Below are 21,907 nucleotides of genomic sequence, written 5' to 3' on the forward strand. Positions count from 1 at the left end.
TCTAGTATTTAAAATCTTTAACATGTACAAATACAAAAACACTGCACACCCGTTTCAAAAAAACCTCACAGTGTGGCTGTTGTGGTGGCACACGCCTGGTCCCAGCACTCAGGAGGCAGAGGCAAGGGGATCTCTGTGAGTTGGAAGCCAGCCTAGTCTACATAGTGAGCTCCAGAACAGTCAGGGATACACAGAGAGACCTATTTTAAAAAATCAAGACCCAAACACAAAACAAAACAAAAACTTCACATTGTGCTAACACAGTACATTGAGTTAGTGAGTTCCCTGAACCTACCAGTATTTGTGTAACCGCGTGCAACTTAATGCCAAATTAAATCCCAATGTCCCTTCAATGACACACGGCTAGTGTCAAGTGTTTCTCAAGACATGGCCACCACAAACGCTGGAGTCGGGACATGGCTGCCCGGAACCTAATCCCAGCGCTCAAGGCGCACAGCAAGAAGTCTCTGACTTAGCAAACAGCACTGAAATCAGAGACCCCTTCAAAAACAAATTCCACAGTGTCCCACCTCACACAGCCTTCGCTCCAGACCAACAGGATTCTTTATCCTGAAGATCTGGAGCAGTCAGGCTTGGCTCGGTTTCTTCATCTCTCCTATCTCTCCAGTTCCATAGAACCCGAGGAAGTGGCCTCCCTTGAAGGCGCAGTGCCGAGGCCCACACCGAGCCGCCAGACAAATGCAGGAGTTTAGGCATCCTCAGACGCTGCTCACAACACCCTGGACAGGCAGCATGCTGCGCAGCATTCAACACACAGCTGTCCTGTCGCACGGATCGAGCAATAGCCGAGGCCTACTGGGTCCCGACTTGTCACCACTACCACTGACGGCCATTTACATAGAAAACCGAATTGTGTGCTCTGTCCAGGCACAAAATGAACCGTCCATAAACTACACGACCGGAGTCTGTCTGGACTTCCGGCCGAGTCTGTACACACACCCAGTTCCGGCGTGCCGAACAGCCGTCTTCCTGACACTTCCTCCGCGCCCACTGCATGCCGGGAGTTGTGGTCTTGGCGCGGAATGCGCAGTGAGCGCGCGTGGCAGGAAGCGGAAGTGGCGGGTGGCCCATCCCTGGCCCCGCCTCGCCGTGCCGCTCGCTGCCGGGCTATCACTGACGTGTCTCTCGGCCGAGGAGACGCGCTCCGGAGCTAGCAGCATCGGCTCACTCGAAGTGGAGCGCACCTGAAGCAGGGCGTGGAGTCGGATCAGCCGCCGCCATGGCGAGTGAGTCCCTTAGGGCCACCCCGGCGTAGCCCCGACGCGTCCCCTTCTCTTGCTTGCGCCCGCCGGCCGTGCTGCCCGATCCCGGCGGAACGCGGCCTGCCCCGATACCCCTTGTCCCCGCGCCCCTGGACCGACTCTAGGTCTCCGCGCCCCCACTCCCGGCTCCCACTCGTGCCGGACTCCCCGGGTGCCCGCAGGTTACTCTATACCTAACTTTCTCTTTCTGTTTCTTCCATCGAAGTCAAATTTCTGGAAGTCATCAAGCCATTCTGTGTCATCCTGCCGGAAATTCAAAAGCCAGAGAGGAAGGTAAGTTCCCCAGATGGTGGTCAAAGAAGCCTCGAGAAACTGGGCGCTGGAAGTTTACAGTACAATTAAAGATGGCCTCAGCACACCGGGTGGAAACTGCCCCTCTGGAGTGTAGCTCTGTGTGCTGGGATACTCACGGGAGCTGTCGAAAGGTGACTTGGTTGTGTGGGATTTCTCGTGAAACCATCTTGTTTCTTCTGGAGCGTCTTGAGTAGATGGTAACAAAGCCTCGAGTTTGCCTGATCCAAAACTAGGTCTGTGCAGTGATTGAATAAGACCTCAGTTAGGATCCCAGATGGAGTTACCCTCTCTTCTTCGCCTCCAGCAGGAGCAGCTCATGGGGTGTTTGTTTCATCTAGGAGGTGACTTTAGTATCAAGTTTCTAAAGGAAAAAGCCAGTCGTGTAATCGATAGGAACGTGTTTGTATTGTTTTAATGTATGCTGCCTCAGCATTGAGGATAACGAAGTCTCCTGCCATTGACAGCAGGTGCATTAAAACGAAGAAAGAAGTGTAGCACGGTGTGAAGCAGAATTCAGCTTCAGCCCAAGAATAAAGACTCCTAATGTGAGACTGCCCAATGAAGGATAGTCTAAGCCTATTGGTTACAGAAAACACTAAAGCTACTTTGTGTCCCTGTTTTTTCAGACTGTGTCATACATTCACATATGGCATCTGAAGTTGGCATTCACATGGCTACTTAGTGTCTACTTCCAGTTTTTTGTTTGTTTGGTTGGTTATTGGGTTTTTTTGTTTTGTTTTGTTTTTTGTTTGTTTTACTTAGGACAGTTTAATAGAAATGCCTGTAGAACCCTAGCTATCTTTGGCAAGTTGGTGTGCAAAGTGCCGCATGTTCCACCTCAGAGCAAAGACTCTGGCTCTAAGGCCAAGAAATCCGAGTCCCAACCTTTACCTTCTTTCTTCTGGATCCTCATGACCTTGGCCTGGCAGAACAAGGGAAATGGGAAATATGTATAAGGAACAGTTGTGGCTCAGGGAGGGAGGAAGTCTGATGAGGGTTTGGAAAGAGGACTAGAAGTTGCCTTGAGGGAATGGGAAGGATTCCTGGCAAAAGGAGTGTATGGTTTGCTTTCACAGTGAAGGCAAAGCATTAATGTGCTTGGATGGTAGGTTCTTAGATATAGCTCTTACTGATTTTAAAAGCAAAGGCTAAAAGAATCACAGGGAAGATGAGTAAGGTGGCTGGGCAGATTAGAAGTGACCTTGGCAGTAAGGGAGAGGCCTGGAGTGTGGCTTGGGGGCTCTTGCAGTAGAGGGAGAATCATGGCACTGGATGAGGATAGGTTGGGGGCTATTTCAGAGGCAGAAGAAGATTCAAGACTCAGATGAAATGCTTTTGATATTTTGCTCCTAAATGACCAGGAGAGGGCTTACTCATTTAAAATAGTCTTGAAAAATACTTTCCTTTTTTCTAACAGACCCATTACGTGGGCTGGGAAAGTGGCTAGTGATGGACATGAGGCCCTGTCTGCTGTCCATCACCACAATACCTAGTAGTTGTGCACATTCATTACAAGCTTGTCTTTCCGGTTCCTGTGAAATGGTGTTGCTTCCCTCATTAGGTGCTGAAGTCTTGGTGTGGTAGGATGACAGACAGAAAAGCAAATGATCTTGAGAGAAAGAGGAGGAATGCGAGCCCCTCAGCTGCCTCTGCAGGGTTTGAGCTTTGAATTCACCCCACCCATGCTTGGGTCCAATACTGTGTCTTTCTGGGAGTGACTGCCTGCAAAGCGCCGTGCTTGTTGGGGCTTTTCTTGGCGTTTCATTCACTAATATCATTAGTCTACAGCTGTCTGTTAAACCTAAAGCCAGTCTGGGAGTGGGGTCGGGCACACCTGGTGAAGACCCTGAAGAGCTCTCTATCTAGTGACAGTGGTCTCTTGAACAGGAGGAACCTAGAGGTTTGTTTCTAATCAGGCTAGATAGTAAAATGATTTGTGTTGACTGTTTAACTTACTTAATTTGTTACCTTTCTGATTGTTGTGCCAACATTCCTGACCAAAAGCACTGTAACCAAGGAAGGATTGTGTTTGGGCTTACTGTCCAAGGGTACAGTTCACAGCAAGGAAGGCATGACAGCAAGAACTTAAGGTACACTGGTCACATTATATCCCCAGTCAGGAAGCAGGGACAGGTGAATGCTCAGTCACTTTCTCCTTTTTCCTCAGTCCTGGACTCCAGCCCATCGATTGGTGCCACCCACATTTAAGGTGGACTTTCCCACTTCAATTAACTCAGTCCAGAAACTCCTCCATACTCATATCCAGATGTTTGTTTCCATGATGGTTCTGAATCCTGTGACCTTGACAATCAAGGTTAACCAGAACACTAACACACCCAGGAAGGGGTGAAGATAAACTGGTGCTGCTGAGTTTTAGTGAGCGGGTTACATAGCAACTCTTCCTGTCCTCCCTGGTGTTAATTATAGGCTTTACTCTTGGTTCACTTATTGATCGGCCCCAGGTTTTTTAAACTGAGTCCAGAATCAGAAGATGGTTAGTGGTGCACTATAGGGAAGTGGTGGCTGGGCCGTGAGGATTGTCTGTTTTGCAAGTCACTTTGGCTGCAGTGTTCATCCATCTTGAGTCTCAGCTGTAACTGTGAAGGGGAAGAGCAGAGCTTTGGGCTCAGAGTCACTTGAGCTGCAGGATTTGGGACAGATGAAACTTCCCTGGTCACTTTGCTCATTGTCACATAAAGATGATCTGTGCAATGGGAGGATGATCTGAGGTGAAGATCCGCAAGGGTTTTCGAATCACATCTTGGACAGAGAAAGCAGATGACATACACTACTTAATGTGTTTGGTACACATTTGACCAGCCTCTGATAAATGGGGCGGGCGTGAGATCTTATTCAAATCCATCTGTATTTGTTTGCCTATGAAATAACGTATTGCTTTCATTCATTCCTTTCCAGATTCAGTTTAAGGAGAAAGTGTTATGGACAGCTATTACCCTCTTCATCTTCTTAGTATGCTGCCAGGTAAGGCCTGCTTTGGTGTTGGTAGGGGTGCATAGGCTGGGAGCACGTGTGTGATACCTGCTCTCTGCCTATTTCCAGATTCCCCTGTTTGGCATCATGTCTTCAGACTCAGCCGACCCTTTCTACTGGATGCGAGTGATTCTAGCCTCTAACAGAGGTAGGACTCAGCTCACCCTACCTTTCCCTGCAGTGGTGTGAAGAACCTGGTTTACTTCAGTTACAGGCTTGGCTTTATATGGAGCTCAGAAAGTTCATGAAGGTGCATAGCTTGGAAAATAGAGGATGTTGGTGTGGAAAAGTAATGCAGCATTTGCTGATAAATGCATCCTGTTGGGTCTGAATGCAATATAGAACCTGTAATAACAAGATAAGGCTGCATTGTAGAAAATTGTTTAAAACATGGAAAACTAGAATACTTTTAAAATACCTAAAGTGATAACATTCTTATAAGGTGTAATTTATTTCTCAGCTGAATCTTTTTCATATCTATATGTTACAGGGTGTCAAAAAAAAAATGGTTTTGTAAGCCTTGACCAAATACCCATGTGCACAGTGAGGATTTTGAATATGTATGTTGATATTGCATTTGATTAACTCATTTAAAAAAATATAGTGCACATTAAATTGGAAATCAGAAGTCTGACTGGTTTTAGCATAATGGAAGGTGGGAGTTTATTCACCACCAGATACAGTTGTAGCAGCCCCTTTCCAGACTCTGGGAATGCTTTGAATCTTATCCTTTCTTACTAACTGATGGGGAGACCAGCCTCTCTTATCTCCATGAGGCTAGGGTCAATCTGTTGCTGAATTAAAATGCAGCAGTCTGTTTGGATAACATGTGACTTCCTGAACAGAATGAGATGCTGCCTGGCAGGATAGAATGCATTAAGCTGTGCTCTGAACATTGATATTTGGGGGTGCTTCTGTAAGTTGGATGCTGCTAGCAAACTGGATGCTTTTGAGTTTGTATAGGAGTATCCCCAGTGTTGCTCATTGTATTTGACTATGTTCTCCTGATCTGATGTTGGCTGTATCTTGCCTCCTTCCCCCAAGGCACCTTGATGGAGCTGGGCATCTCCCCTATTGTCACCTCTGGCCTTATCATGCAGCTCTTAGCTGGTGCCAAGATCATTGAAGTTGGGGACACTCCAAAAGACCGAGCTCTCTTCAATGGAGCCCAAAAGTGTAAGGAAGATCGTACATAATGATCTGATGTTCATAGTTGAGAATGTAATTTGCTGTAAAACTTCTTGGATTAAAGCAGTTGTGTCCTGTGCTCAGAACACTGTGGCTGCCCCTCTGCGTGCACTCCATGATGCACATCCTTTATTCTGCACAGTTTGCACTCATACATCAATGCCTCCTTGAACATAGCTGAGGAGCTGTTGTGCCTGCTGCTTTCTGTTGGTTGTTTTTCTTGTGTGTGGGGGAAGGGGATTTAAGGGACGAGAGGACGCTCCTGTATGTCCTTTGCTCCTTACCAGCTTGTGAAGTGAAGAAAGTGAGGAGGTTGTTCTGGAGGCTCAGTTTTCCTTTTGCAAAAGGAGGTAGTGGTGTTTACCATACAGCAAGTGATGAGTGTTACTGGTGACTGTAGCTAGCCACCAGCATCAGTGGTGGTGATGCTACCTACCTCTGAACTGGAAAAGGTTATTCAGGAAAAGTTTTCAAACCTTTTTCTGGCTTAAGAATTTAGGAGTGGCTGGGCGGTCGTGGCACATGCCTTTAATCCCAGCACTTGAGAGGCAGAGCCAGGTCGATCTCTGTGAGTTCAAGGCCAGCCTGTTCTACAGAGCAAGATCCAGGACAGGCACCAAAACATGGAGAAACCCTGTCTCAAAACAAAAACACAAAAAAGAATTTAGGAGTATTGGGCTGGGTGTGTAGCTCAGTGGTAGAGTGCTTATAGCATGCCCAAATCCCTGGGTTTGATTGCTAATACTGGAAAAAAAAATTCTTTTAAATAATGCAGTGTTACTGGGCTATTTTTATTGTTGTTTTATGTTCGTGTGCCACAATGGGTGTGCTTAGGTCAGAGAACAACTTGCAGGTGTGATTCTCTTCTTCCTTTGTGTGGGTACCAGGTATCATATTCAAATCATCCAGCTTGGCAGCGAGTGCTGCTGAGCTATTTTGCTGGCCCTGATTGTTTGTTTGGTCTTATTTCTTTATTTCTTTATTGTGTTTGTGTGCATGTGTGTGACATGGGTCTGTGTAGAGAGGAGTCAGGATAGCTTTATGGAGTTGGTTCTCTCTTTTCTCCTTTATGTGGATTCTGAGGGTGGAACTCAGATCATCAGGCTTTCATGGCAAGTGTTTTGTCAGCATAGGCATCTTGGCAGCCTCTGAATAGTTTTGCTTTTTGTTTTTTTGTCTTTTTATTTTTCCCAAGACAGGGTTTCTCTGTGTAGCTTTGCGCCTTTTCTGGATCTCACTCTGTATCCCAGGCTGGCCTTGAACTCACAGAGATCCACCTGCCTCTACCTCCCAAGTGCTAGGATTAAAGGCTCTGGACAGTTTTTTAAAATTTCAAATATGGACTGTACTAGGCAGACTCCTGAAAACTTAAACTGAAATTTAAGTCTTCACTCTTATTTAGAACTAATACTGGAAAACTAATACGGTGTGTCAATTCCACTGTGCCTAGGAACAAAATATAATCCAAAAAACAGTCTGCAGAGGAGCTCTGTCATAGGAAATGGTACCAGAAGCCATTTGCAATATAAACTTAGATCAGAAAGATTGGTTTTATCCCAAGGTCTGCTGTGCTCTGGACCTCGGTGACCTGCAGTGGAGCTGGGTGCTGCAGGGGTGCCAGCACTGCATTTCCCCTCTGATTTTGCTTGGGGTTCAGCTGCCTTTCCTGGGACCGATTTGCCATGCTTCCGCTCTTTCCCCATCACTAAGCAAGTGGCAAGACTGGAGAGCAGCCGTGTGTTGTTGAGTGTCTGTTACCTCACGCTTTGACAGTGTGACTGTTGAGAGTCCTCCTCCAGCTCCTTGGAGAAAGTGTCAGCACGGTGCTTTTTCTTCTCAGTGTCGGGCATGCAGTGTTTATTAGCCACTTCCTATGCTGTGTACTGTCCTGCTTTGAGAACACAGTTCTCTTGACTTCCAGTGTTTGGCATGATCATTACTATCGGGCAGTCCATTGTGTATGTGATGACGGGCATGTACGGGGACCCTTCGGAGATGGGTGCTGGAATCTGCCTGCTGATCACCATTCAGGTAATTGTCATGCTGCCCCTCTCCCAATATCTGAAATACCAGATCTCAACTGTGCCTCTAAGAAGCTGAAGGTTGTGGGTTTGCCCTTCTTAATCCACCAGAGGAAGGCTGAGGACTCACACTCACTTAGCTTTCTGTTTTTATACTCAAGAACCCAATTATTGAAGAAGAGAGCCACGTCCATTGGGAGCAGTAACATCTATTTGGGTTTCTTTAATCTTTTCTTCTTTCTTTCACAGCTCTTTGTTGCTGGCTTAATTGTCCTACTTTTAGATGAACTCCTGCAGAAAGGATACGGCTTGGGTTCTGGTATCTCCCTTTTCATTGCTACCAATATCTGTGAGACCATTGTGTGGAAGGCTTTCAGCCCCACCACTGTCAACACTGGCCGAGGTAAGGACCCTGGGAGCTCATGCTGGAGTTTAGCAGAGATTCTGTCTGTGGTAGGCAGAAGCTCCTGGTTTATCTGTGCATCCACTATGTTTTTCTTTTTTTCTTGAGCTGAGGATCGAACCCAGGGCCTTGTGCTTACTAGGCAAGCGCTCTACCACTGAGCTAAATCCCCAACCCCCACTATGTTTTTAAATACAGGTGGGCTTATTCTCATGGCAATATAAGGCATAGATTTTCATAGGCCTCATCATGATTGGCATACTAGATGTGAGTGGGGGCTGGCCTCACTTCTCAGCTCAGTAAGAACTGCATTACATAGTAAGTGCTTTGTGTTTTAACCTCTGTCTTGGGTGGACACCAAATCGTGTCCACTTTATTGACATTGAAATTGTGCACATCCTCACCTTTATGTATTTTGGAAGTTTACTCTGGATCATTTTGGGGAAGAAAGAAAAAAACAACTGAACTATTAAACAAAAGCATTTGGTCACGCTTGCCCTTGGGCTCAGATCCTGGCTGGTCTATTAATGGTCTGTAGGTGGTGTGAGCACATTCCCCTACTGCTGATCTGGGTCATCATGTAGTGAGAGGTCATGACACATGTTTGACTCCAACCCTCCAGGGGCTGAGGCAGGAGGATCTTGAATTTGAGGTCAACCTGTACTATGTAGTGAGGCCATGCTCTCACAAAACTAAGAGCTGAGACTGTAGCTCAGTGGTAGAGGTTAGTGTACAGTTTGTTTGATACCTGGTACCACAGAAAAAGGAAACATGAGACCACATAATGCCAGGCTTGTAGTAGGTAGAGATCAAATATTAGTATTCTATGGCATATCTTTTAAGAGTGCCCCGGGAATGGGAATGTTTCTAATCAAAATGTGTAAAAACAAAGGAAGCCTTAGAATAAGACTTACTAGAGAAAGGGACTTTTGTCGCTAAATGTGTTATTTATTTAGAAGAGTCTTATGAAAAATATTTGTGCATATTTTCATAAAATTGAATGCAGAGGCAGTTTCTGCCTCCAGAGGCCATGTAATCCTGTACATCTAATGAACAAAAGCTGTCCTCTAATGAAATCAAAGGCTCATTGGGAGAGACCAGGGCAGTGGAAGGCGGGGCTTGTCAGACTTGGGGGGGGGCAGCAGGTGAAAGTGCAATTGGAGTCCACTACTTAGAAAGACCACATGATCAGGGATGCCTGCATTAGAAATGATGGCAGAGAAGGGAGCAAGGTGGGAGGGTCAGTCCAGGCTCAGGAACCAACAGAGCTGAATGGAGTATGGCAGAACCGATGCACTCACGTTGCAGAACACACTGCTGGGAAAGTGCCATGGCAGCCTGGAGCAGACAAGATGTGGTAGCATGGATTGGTTGTTAGGGAAGAAGATGTGGGTGATGGGGCTAAGGTGGGAAACTGAGAGGTCACTGGAGGTGTCTTCATGGCCAGGCCTGGTGGAAATATAGTATGAAAGAAAGGGTGATTTGATTTCCTGGCTGCCAGTGTGGAATGAGCTATACCAAGGAGCCAAGGATGATAACATCAGTATGGTACAAGGACCAGAAGTATACAGAGGGCACAGGTGACTTGTAGCCAGAAGTCCATACCATGCTGCTTCCCTGGGCAGTGCAAAAGTCTAGGACTAGAGATTAGTGTGGACAGCATGCATGGTATGCCACTGAGGTGGTGCTAAGTGTGTGGAGACGGACTTGTTCCCAGAAATTTGGCAGATATAACAATAATTAAAAATTACAAGATCTGGGACCTAATCCTGGCACTGCTGTGGATCACCATGAAAAATAAGGAAGAAAGGGCTACTGGGAAAGGTATTACAAAGTTGATCTGGGCATCTCAGTTGAGCAAAGTCTTGAAAGACATGAGAGAAGCAACCAACAGTGCTAGAGCCCTGAGGTGAGGTTGTCCCCAAGAGGCAGGACAGGGCACAAACAACACTTGGTGGGGAGCTTAGAAAGGCCACTGGGGATGAGCACAAGCACTTCCTTCTTCCCCTGGCCTACCTGGACCACCCATTAGATAAGAGGCTTGTCCTGGCTGCAGTTCCCGATCCCTGAATACTGAATAGGAAATAGGCCACAGCTGAAAGGTAGGAGGGTGTAGGCAGACTTTTTCTGTCCCACCAGGCATTTCCAAATAACCATTCGGACTTATTAATTATAAATGCTTGGCCAATAGCTTAGGCTTGTCTCCAGCCAGCTCTTAAAACTTAACCCATTTCTGTGGTTTATGTGCTGCCTCAAGGCTCATTTACATCATCTATGAACTTTCCATGTTGCATCTTCTGCATCTGGCTTGAGACTCTTCGTGTCTCTCTAACTCTGCCCTCCTTCTTCCCAGCATTCTTAGTCCGGTTCTCCCACTTGACCTTATCCTGCCTATCCATTGGCCAATCTGTTCTTTATTAACCAATAAGAGTAATACATATTTACAATGTACAGAGATTGTCCACAGCATTGGGCTTGCTCCAGTCTCTCCTTGCCCTATGGATATTTGGGATCCTCTTCCTGCTCCCTTCACCCTTCAGAAGTCTGTTTGTGCCAGGCCTGCTGTTGGGCGTGACCTGTGAAAGGGTAGAGACTGGTCTCAGGCCACACATCCATGATGTTCCTCCTTGTAGAATTATTGGTGCTTTCCTCACTCTCCCATTGTGGGCAGCCCTCTTTAGAGACTGGATGAATTCTCTTACTGCCTAGCTTCTAGAATAGGACTTGGCCTTTTCCAGGCAACATGTGTCACAGATATGTTTAAATTGGTGGCTGTCCTTCCACATGAGAGCAGCCCACCCATCCCGGAAGAGAACAGCCCAGTGCTGTACTTTGTTTCCCTGAACTCCCTCACCTTTCCTCTCAGTTTTGGTCGTTAAGAGGTTGAGAGGCAAAGTGAGCTGCTCTGCATCCTCCAGCACATCTGTGTCTCACTCTGCCCACAGGGATGGAGTTTGAAGGTGCCATCATCGCACTGTTCCACCTGCTGGCCACCCGCACAGACAAGGTCCGAGCCCTTCGAGAGGCGTTCTACCGCCAGAATCTCCCTAACCTCATGAACCTGATTGCCACCATCTTTGTCTTTGCTGTCGTCATCTATTTCCAGGTATGTCCAAAGGCAACTAAGTCGGTCTGCCTTGTAGAGAGTCAAGCTCAGCATCCACACGTCCTTCTGCTTCATAGTTCTTTGGTTTATGATTATTGGTCTCTGCCTTGTTTCCAAGTAGGACACCTGAACTGCTAGCTGTCTTCTTTTAATTGTACTGACCCTCATGCTTAATGGGAATTTTTTGTATTTAGGAATTTGTTTGTTCGAGACAGGGTCTATCTAGTCCTGGCTGGGCTGGAACTCACTATGTAGATCAGGTTGTCCTTAACCTTCCAGGTGTTGGGATTAAAGGCTTATGCCACCATGCCCAACATTCTTTGCAGTATTTTGTTTGATATTCATTAAAAGAAGGTGCAGTAGTTAGCCAGGTGTGGTAGCTCATTTAGGTGGGTGGGACGTAAGACCAAGAGTTCAGGGACAGCCTGGTATATACATACTGCCATCCTGTTTCAAAACAAACAAGGCCAGTGAGATCAGTATATACAGGTGATTTTTGCCAAGCTTAGTGACCTGAGTTCAATTCCCAGGATCCACATGGTGAGAACCAACTTTTGATCTCCGTCTACACAGTATGGCATACATGCATCCCCACGTGTACACACACACACACACACACACACACACACACACACACACACACACACACGTGCGCACGCATTAAAATCAGAAGAAGGGACAACACTTGAAAGACACATGTTTGTGATGAAGACTGTTCTGAGGCCAGGTAACTCAGTAGTGACTCCTGCTGAGTCCGGCTAGCTGCCTGCTTAGTAACAAGTCAGTCTTTCAGGGCAAGGTGAGTATCTGCAGTTGAATCAGTGTAGAGCTTGAGTCTTCTGTCTTCTGTCCTGTCCTGGTGTCCAGGGTTTCAGAGGGGAAGTGGTATTGGTAGGAAAGCTTAGCTTTTCTATTGATGATCACATCATGGATGATCACTGCCTAAAAACCACTAACAGGATCCAAAGCTGCCCATGTGCACCTTTTGTTTAGGAAAGAAAAGGGCATGTGCCCTCGGATACCATCACAACTGGGAGCCCAGTGACAGAACTGACACCCAGGGCCACCTCTCTTGTGGCCAGCCTGACTTCCCTTGCCACACTGGGGACTGTAGGCAGCCTAGGACAGTGAAGGGGCATGTCATGTCTGTCTTGTAGGGCTTCCGAGTGGACCTTCCAATCAAGTCGGCGCGCTACCGAGGCCAGTACAACACCTATCCCATCAAGCTCTTCTACACCTCGAACATCCCCATCATCCTGCAATCCGCTCTGGTGTCCAACCTGTACGTCATCTCCCAGATGCTGTCAGCACGCTTCAGTGGCAACCTGCTAGTTAGCCTGCTGGGCACTTGGTCGGTGAGTGTCACAGTGAGGGAGGATTGTACTGATGCAGCTAGTTGGGCTGTTTTGTGGCAGGGTGTCTTATCTCACCCAAGTATTTCACCCAAAGATGAAGTTTGCTGATTGCCTCTTACAAATGCAGTTCAGTGAGATTGCCTTGCTTATGACACCATAAGACATCTGCTTAGAGCTCCTTGGCGCCATTCTGTGGCATGTTGAAACAGCATTCAGAGATTTCTGTAGTCGGACTTTCCTTTGGGCCACCAGCTCACAAATAATGACACAGAGACTTACTAATTATGAAAACTCAGCCTTAGCTTAGGCTTGTTATTAACTAGCTCTTATAACTTAAATTAACCCACTTTTATTAAACTATATTCTGTCACATATTGCCCATCCTGCTTCCTCTGTGTCTTCCCATATCTTTCTCGAGTGCCTAGAGTCCTCCTCCTCTCTCTCTCTCTCTCTCTGCCTGGAAGTCCTATACCTCCTGCCCAGCTGTTGGCCATTGAGCTTTCTATTACACCAATCTCAGCAGCACGCCTTCACACAAATATCCCACAACAGACTTCTGTGTCTTGCTCCTAGGACACATCATCTGGGGGCCCAGCTCGTGCTTATCCAGTTGGTGGCCTGTGTTACTACCTGTCTCCTCCGGAATCATTTGGCTCAGTGCTGGAGGACCCTGTCCATGCTGTTGTGTACATTGTATTCATGCTGGGATCCTGTGCGTTCTTTTCTAAAACATGGATTGAGGTTTCGGGTTCTTCTGCCAAAGACGTAAGTCGAAGTTGATGTTTCTACTAGGGAGATGAGACGGCTGCTGGCATCCAGGTAGCCTCACTTGTTACCACTTCATAACTTTATGTAAGTTTGTGGTATAAGTGGTCCGTCCTGCAGATGGACATCCCCATTGGTGGGCTGTATGGAAGCCCTAAGGGCAACAGATGGAGATTGACAGAGTTGGCTCTGAGAACCTGAGGCCAAACTAGAGAGAGTACTGTGTAAGTGAGTGCATTGCTGCAGGTTAAAGTCCTCCGTGAAGACTGTTAGGGATGGGGGGGTGGGTCTGTAATTGCTTAGTTCCACTGTGAAGCACCCCTCTTCCCCAGCATCTGGCTCATGTGCTTATATTTGGGTCATGCAGGTTGCAAAGCAGCTGAAGGAGCAGCAGATGGTGATGAGGGGCCACAGAGAGACCTCCATGGTACATGAGCTCAACCGGTAAGTGTGATCACTAGCCTGAACCTTAGAGGTACCAGAATATCCCTGTACAACCCCAGGCCAGCAAAGACAGCCCAAGAGGGGAGAAGGAAGCACATAAGCCAAGGGGTTGAAATGGAGTGGGGTGGTGATGACTGAGCAGTTTTGGCTTAGGCTGGCTGGGCCTGAGTGTGCCCAGAGCGAGCTGAAAACATCCTCAGAGTAGGTGGGTTCTGGCACAGATTAGAGCAAGGTTCTAGCAAGAGCTGGCCTGGAAGGGGTGCTTAGTGTTCAGAAAAGACCAGACCAGAGGCCAGAGACTGCCAGGCTCAGCCACAGGTGATAGAGGATATAGCAGTCAGTCACCTTGCAGAGAGGGGAAGGAGATGAGAGAGTGGGGCTCCGGGAGTAGCAGGTGACCTGTGCAGACATCTCATCATGGTTCTGAAGCTGCCTCTTGGTAGGTGAAAGTGCCTGATGCTTTCCAGTCTGTCACCATGGTTGACTCTTCTACTCACTCAGAGCAGCCAGATGCTTCGTAGAATGAGCAAGTACTCCTACGAAGCTTGCTGACCTCACTGAAGAAGACCACCACAGGAATGCCAGAATTGCAAGTTTCCTGTCAGTTTTTGAACCAGTGGTAGCAGGGCTTTTCACTTCAATCCATGACTCTTAAGGCCCCTGACTCAGATTTCCTGGGAGAAACAGGCAACCCCAGGCAGAGAGAGACTCTTGGTATTTGTGACTCACCTCTCCTGGCACATCTGTGGATTGTGTCAGCTTTTGGGTGTCAGAAGAAGCAAGATGAAGTGTTTTCTGTTCTTGTTTTCAGTCCGTTTGAAATCTAGTGTGGCATCCATGTTTGCATTTATGCTGGTCACTCTCCCCAAGACCTTCCTGTGTGGCCAGCTTAATGGGCCTGTCAGGCTTTCTGGCTCAGTAGGCAACACAGAACTGTCTGTCTTCCACAGGTACATCCCCACAGCTGCAGCCTTTGGCGGGCTGTGCATTGGGGCCCTCTCAGTCCTGGCTGACTTCCTGGGTGCTATTGGGTCTGGAACCGGGATCCTGCTTGCAGTCACCATCATCTACCAATACTTTGAGATCTTCGTCAAGGAGCAGAGCGAGGTGGGCAGCATGGGAGCCCTTCTCTTCTGAGCCTTGTGTGCCCATGGACCAGGGTGAGGGCACGGGCTCCAGAACTGCCCAGAAAGGGCGCTCTTACCACTGGAGCATGCTACCGTGGCATAGGGACTTTCAAATTTTTTTATTATTTTTTTTAATTTCATATCTTTTCATTCCACTGTGTAAAGTGCTAGGAAATTTCCAATTTGAAATTTTGCTTTTTATTCTGGCATTGGCAAAAAACCAATAGAAGTGAATTGTTAGCTGATGGCCAGAGGGTGTGGTAACCGATTGTTCCCAAGTATCCGATATAATTTTTATTTAAACCCTTGCACTTCTCAGTGCCTGGCAGCTGCAAGGGTCCCAACTGCCCCAGGCAGTCTGTGGCCCTGGTTGAAGGAAGCACAAACTAGGAGATGTCTGCATCTCATCTGGGCTGCAGAAAACGGCTGCAAACAGATGTGTTTTCTGGGGACCTGCTTATGGAGAACTTCAAGCTTGGCTGTCAGGATGAGGACATCTGGCTTAGGACTCTGTAAGATGCCATCAATCTGTAAAGCGGTTTCATAGGATAGAGTTGCTACTGGAGGAATACATGCCCCAGAAGCTGGCCCGCCTGTTACCCTGCATGTGCTGTGGGTGGTGCAGCTGAGCATGCAGACAGGTGAGGAATGGCAGGATCTGCCTGCCGTTGCCAGCAAGGCGGGGATTCCAGACTTTACCTAGAGCCTAGCCAAGCTAGGTAGCTGGGCACATGTAAAGGGCCTCATGCTTGCCCTTTCCTGGTTCCCACTAGAAAGGGAGCTCCTGTGGTGGCCACCTCTGTCTTCCTACTGGGAACTTCCTGTTCCAGTTTTTAGAATTTTTTATTGTCTTTAGGACCAAATATAGACTGGCCCAGGACCTGTAGGAAAATCACACCAGGGTTTAGAGATTTCTTAGGGAAGTGGCTCAAAATCCTGTCTGGAGTTAGGTGTCTGGGGTAACAGATAATGTGGGCCTGGGGGTTAGAAACTCAGGCCTGTAGAAGAGGCCCCTCTCAATACAGATACTGCCTAGCAGCAAGGGTGCAAGGCTGCGGTTTGAAGTCAGAGCAAGTAGAGATTGTCAGCTTACTTTAAAACACAGGAGAGTCCAAATTGTTCACACAAGGGGGCAAGAGCCCTGGGGGATGTGCAGCCACGTGATCACAGCCTGCCAGCTACACCTGGGTCCTTCTCACCTCAGTGGAAGTAGCAAATGCCTCCCTGACCCAGGGCTCCTAGGGACCCTTGCTGCTTTGCTTGCCAGCAAATGGCAATCAAGGGACAATTAACCACTTGCCCCTACACAGGTCAGCAGCAGGGCCAGATCCCTTGCCCACGGCCCAGGACTCACACCATATCACACGTGGCCTTGTCTAGACCCAGTCCTGAGCAGAGGAGCCTGGTGCCCTCCCAGTCCGCAGGGTCTTCCCACTGCCCTTCCTCTGCCACTGCCACAGAGTAGCAGGGCCTCCCACCCACCCCAGGGCCTCCACAGCTTCTGGCAGGCAGGTGCAGAGTCCCCAGCTCTGGGCTGTACTGGGGAGCCCTTAGCCTCATCTGCTGCTCTAGCCATCAGCTGGGCCAGTAGTTGATGGTCACCATTAGTGGGTGAGTGGGGATGACCTGGCTTCCAAGAGGACTGTCACTGTGGACACCAAAATGGCTTAACTGAGATACAGTGAAAAAGTGACAAATAAAACCGACTTTTTACAAGCTGCCTCGTCATCTTTGTTAACTGCCACCGAGAGCAGAGGACTTGTTCGGGATTGTTGGCGATGAGCCAGGGTTACCAGTGGACCTGTGATATCACCTGGGAGCTGCTCTACCAAGTGCCGCCTGCCACCTCCTCTCCTTGGGTTCCCACTCCTGGGAAACATGGGGCTGGGCCAGTGGAATCCCTGTGCACCAGCAGGGGTGAGGCTGTGCCTTCCAGGACAACAGTGTATACCTGGGTGCTAAAGGCTACTGGAGTGGGCTGCCCAAGCCAGGTAGGTGCACAGGTTGGTGGGCACCTGTAGCCCTAATTATCCAGGTCCAGAGCACAGCTGGTCACAGGGAGGCTTGGGCTGGCTGAGGCTGCTCTGTGTTTGGTGCTGGCCAGAGCCTGAGGGGGACAGTGACCTGGGAATGGGCCTGCCAGGAACTTCCTGTTTACACACCCATACAGACAGGCCTTGGGTCCTGCACCCTCATCAGCCTGGCTGGTGCTTCCCTAGTTACCCTTGGGACAGGTGACAGCAGTTCTCAGGCAGGACTGGGAGGGTGTATCAGCAGGCTCCCTGCACATGCTGCTCTGTACAGCTTTGGGACATTTCTCTGCTATGTTGAGCCAGGCAGGCTCTCCCCTAGGACTGCTTGGTGGACGGGTTAGGGTTAGCCTGACTGTCCAAGCCTGGCCTCAGCATCACTGCTTGAGACTGCTCAGACATGGTGGGCAGCCAGCTCTGCCCCGAACTCTCACTCTCCTGCCCACCAGTCACAGACCTGCAGAAGCCTAAGACTGGAGCATGGTTGGAGGTGCTGGGCTCTGCGCAGCTGCTAACTGTTGCCTTCTATAAAACCTCCCACTCTAGGGGGGGACTGAGCCTCCTTGCTGCCTGGGCACATGAGGCTACATCTGCCAGAGCCAGCCTGTCTGTGGGAGTCAACAGAGCCCTGATGACAGCAGCAGTTTGGCTTGACATGCCAGGCTTGGCCTCTGTCCGAGGCTCCCTTCCTGCTGCTTGGCTGCTGGTGTCCTCCAGCCACCTCTGCTGGGACCTAGCTGAGACGACGTAGACAAGGGTCCAGGTCTACCAGTTTGACAGGCCCTAGAGTCACCAGGGAAAGGACCTGTGGGGATTCATGCCGAAGATTATTTAGATGAGGTTCACCTTTGTACCTGTGAGGGATTTTCTTCATTAGGTTGGGGCAGGAATACCCACCCTAAACAAGGGCCTCATTCATTGGCTGGGTTCTGGACTGATAGAAGGAGAAAGCTAGCTGATCCAGCAGTCATCTGACAGTGATGCAGTGTGACCAACTGCTTCAGACCCCTGCTGCCTGACTTCCCTACCAAAGTGGACTGGGTGAGAATACACCCTTTTGCTGCACCAGGGTTCCTCGTGCTCCCTCGAGTCCTGTTCCTACACTCGCTCTTCTTCCTGATGCCTCCCGCAGCCCTGCCTGCGCTGGCTGGATTGGGTGGCAGTCTCAGGAGAGTCCAGGGAAGACGCAGAGTCTCTTCTCTGTTCTGTAGGGTGGCTCAGGCCCTGGGGGAGAGCATGCTTCTTAGTGGTAGCAAAAATCAGGCCTGGACCTCAGCGTTCACCAGGCTCTGGTCTCGACTGCTGCAGGAGCGCCATTGCCGGCTGTGCCGCCTCATTGTGGCTGAAACCTGAGGTCAATTCTTCTGGTATTGCATTGTACCAGCAAATAGCCTTGTGGAGGAAACGGAATGGAAGCTGAGTCTACCCTGTAAGCTCACACCCCAACAAGAACATTTCTACAGTGTCTACCAAGCCTGGCACCCTGTGTTCCCCGCCTGCCTGACAGCCTCCTGTCCATCCTTCAAAGCCCGCCTCAGTAAGACTTAAAAACATCCATAGTCCATCAGAGGGGCTGGACCAAGCCTGATGACACCTGTAACCCCAGTGTTCACAAGGCTGAGGATCATGAGTTTGAGGCCAGCCTTGGCTACTATCTCCACAGTGGTATGTCTGTGGGTGGGGTGACAGCTTTTTCCTCCATAAAGGAACCAGAGGACAGTCTGTGTACACTAGATCAGAAAAATCCCTAAAATACACCATGGAGGAAAAACAAAAAGCAAGAGTTGTGTCTATTACTGCCCATGGTTAGAGCAGGCAAGGAGCCAGTGTCGTGATACACACCTTTAATCCCATTGCCCCAGAAGTAGAGGCAGATGGTTCTTACTGAGTTCCAGGTCACTACACAGTGGACCAGGTCCACTACACAGTAAGATCCTCCCTTTATCCCCTCACACACACACACACACACACACACACACACACACGAGGGGGCAGTGGGCAAGAAGGGCATAACAGAATGTACCTAGGAAAGTCTGGCAATCCCTTCAGAACTAAACGACACGACCTCTACCCAATTATTTTTTTAATTATTTATTTTATATACAGCAGATGTTTTGCCTACAAGTATGTCTATATGGGGGAATCAGATCCCCTTGAAAGAGAGTTACAGACTGCTGTGAGCTGTCATGTGAGTGCTGGGAATTGAACTTGAATCATCTGGAAGAGCAGCTAGTGCTCTTAACTACTGAGCCATCTCGCCATGCCTCCCACCCCCCAATTCTTATATGCATGGGTGTAGTGGTTTGAAAGAAAATGCCTCCCAAAGGGAATGGTACTATTAGGAGGTGTGTCCTTGTTGAAGGAAGTATGTCACCATGGGGCCAGGCTTTGAGGTTTCTTTTGCTCAAGCTTCCCTCAGTGTGACTGTTGACTTTCTGCTGTCTTCTGGTCAAGACGTAGCTCTCTCGGGCTGGAGAGATGCTCAGAGGTTAAGAGCACTGGCTGCTCCTCCAGAGGTCTTGAGTTCAATTCCCAACAACCACATGGTGGCTCACAACCATCTGTAATGAGATCTGGTGCCCTCTTCTGGCCTGCAGGTATACATGCAGACAGAAAGTTGTATATGTAATAAATAAACCTTTAAAAAAACAAACAAACAAACAAAACAGATGTAGCTCTTTCAGCTCCAGTACTATTTTCCTACACGCCTCCATGTTCCCCACCATGACAATGATGGATTGAATCTCTGAAACTGTAAGCAAGCTACCCCAATTAAATGTTTTCTTTATAAGAGTTGCTGTGGTCATGGTGTCTTCACAGCAAGAAAAACCTTAACTAAGACAATGGGAAATGAGCAGTCACCTGATAAGTAGATGGTGTGATAGCCATATACTGCTCTGAATGAAAAGAGCCAACTCGCCGGGCAGTGGTGGTGCACACCTTTAATCCCAGCACTCGGGAGGCAGAGCTAGGCGGATCTCTGTGAGTTCAAGGCCAGCCTAGTCTACCAAGTGAGTTCCAGGAAAGGCGCAAAACTACACAGAGAAACCCTGTCTTGAAAAACCAAAAAAAAAAAAGAAAAAGAAAAGAGCCAACTCAAAAAGGAGTAACCCTTTCAACCATAGCACTCATGTGGGCCAGAAACAGCTTGTCTTAGCTTGTCTTATTCTATTGCTGAGAAGAGACACCATGACCATGGCAACTCTTACAAAGGAAAACATTTAGTTGAGATGGTGGCTTACAGTTTCAGAGGTTCGGTCCATGATCATCATGGTGGGGGAGCATGGCGGCTAGGAGTATGACAGTGTGCAGGCAGACATGGTGCTGGAGGATTCTACATCTTGGTAGGCAGGCAACAGGCAGTGGTCTTGCTCACTAGGGGGTTGCTTGAGCATATATGAGATCTCAAAGCCCTTCCTCTAACCAGACTGCACCTACTCCAACAAGGCCACACTTCCCATTAGTGCCACTCCCTTTGGGGGCCATTTTCTTTCAAACCACCACACAACTGTTGTACAAGACTCCTCTAAGAAAAACTGCCTCCATCTTAAGGAGTTTGGCTGGACCTGCTGGATAAAGGTCATCACAAATAGGCTTGCTGATTGTTGACCTTCCCTTTTCCAAGGGGCCAAGAAGCTCATGAGACCCTCACCTGAGTACTCAGCCACCCCTCCCAACAAGTTGTATGTCATCTTGCCCTAATTCTACCAACGTGGGCCTCAGGAGCTCTGAGAGGTGCTAGAGGACATAGGTGGGAAAGAGAGAAGGGGGCTCCATCCATCACATCATGAGAGGAGTTACCGTCTCTGTTGGTGCACATTTCCAGTGTGGCTGCTTTAAGGTTACCTACACCCCTGCCCGTGACCCCACCCTCCGCTCTGTAAGACCAATAAATTCATGGTCTTGGGTGGAGTTTAGTTTGTCAATGGGACCCTAGGAGAAAGTGGGTAGACATCGTTTATTCTCCACAAGGGAAGGGATTTCAGCAACAGCCAAATGCTGGTTTGCCTTTGTGTGGGTGCAGGGCGGGAGAGGTTATGGAATTTGTTAGTGAATAACCAACCTCCTTCATAGGGGTTAGGTAGATTTCCTTTGTCAGAGCTCACAATGGCCCACCTATGGCTTTGGGGTTTTACTGTATGGAAGTTTAAAAGAGAATACAAGCAGATCTGGAACTCTAGGCAAGGATAGGAATTCTTCCATCACTTGGGATGAGGGAACAAGGTCTGCCACTGTAAAGTGCAAAAGAGGCTGGACCTGGGGTGGACAGCACCTTCCTACCCTAATCTCTTCCATCTCTAGCTCATCAGGAAATAGGCTGTGAGTGTTGAAGTGGCTTGCACAGAGGCAACAAGAGGTGGGACACCATCATCGCATACCCCTTTGATACATTCAAATTCTGCACCAATTCAGAATTATCACAGAATTATCCGTTCAAAAAACATATCAGGGTGGGGGTAGAGCACACTTCTATCCCAGCACTCCAGAGGCAGAAGGATCTCTCTGAGTTTGAGGCCATCTGCTCTACATGGAGAGTTCCAGGTCAGCCAAGTCCGCTGGATAGTGAAACCCTGCCTTAGATAGATGGATGGATGATAGATGGATGAATGGATATGATATAGATGATAGATAGATAGATAGATAGGTAGGTAGATAGATAGGTAGATAGGTAGGTAGGTAGGTAGATAGATAGATGATCGATGATAGAAATAGATGATGGATGGATGGATGGATGGATGGATGGATGGATGGATGGATGGATGGATGTCTCCTTTTATGTGCTCCTGGACCCGCACCTAAGCTCTCCCACAGGCTTTCTCTAAGCGGAGGCTGCGTGTGTGGCCACACGGGGGCGCTTCGGGCCGCGCTACTCAGGGTCCGCGAGTCTTTGCAAGGCTTT

At 48.4% G+C, this 21,907-nt stretch overlaps 1 protein-coding gene across 1 annotated transcript; it reads left to right on the top strand.

Annotated features, from left to right (window-relative positions):
- Positions 1-1,070: 1,070 nt before the first annotated feature.
- On the top strand, positions 1,071-16,693 carry Sec61a1 (SEC61 translocon subunit alpha 1). The gene is made up of 12 exons (XM_036182040.1): positions 1,071-1,247; positions 1,489-1,556; positions 4,494-4,559; positions 4,638-4,716; positions 5,613-5,744; positions 7,678-7,787; positions 8,027-8,180; positions 11,126-11,286; positions 12,444-12,641; positions 13,215-13,406; positions 13,774-13,850; positions 14,801-16,693. Exons 1-12 carry the CDS (start codon positions 1,241-1,243, stop codon positions 14,985-14,987), a joined length of 1,431 nt encoding a protein of 476 aa, XP_036037933.1. The 5' UTR covers positions 1,071-1,240; the 3' UTR covers positions 14,988-16,693.
- The last annotated feature ends 5,214 nt before the right edge of the window (positions 16,694-21,907 follow it).

This window comes from Onychomys torridus, chromosome 3 (assembly GCF_903995425.1).
Source record: "Onychomys torridus chromosome 3, mOncTor1.1, whole genome shotgun sequence".
Taxonomy (NCBI): Eukaryota; Metazoa; Chordata; class Mammalia; order Rodentia; family Cricetidae; genus Onychomys; species Onychomys torridus.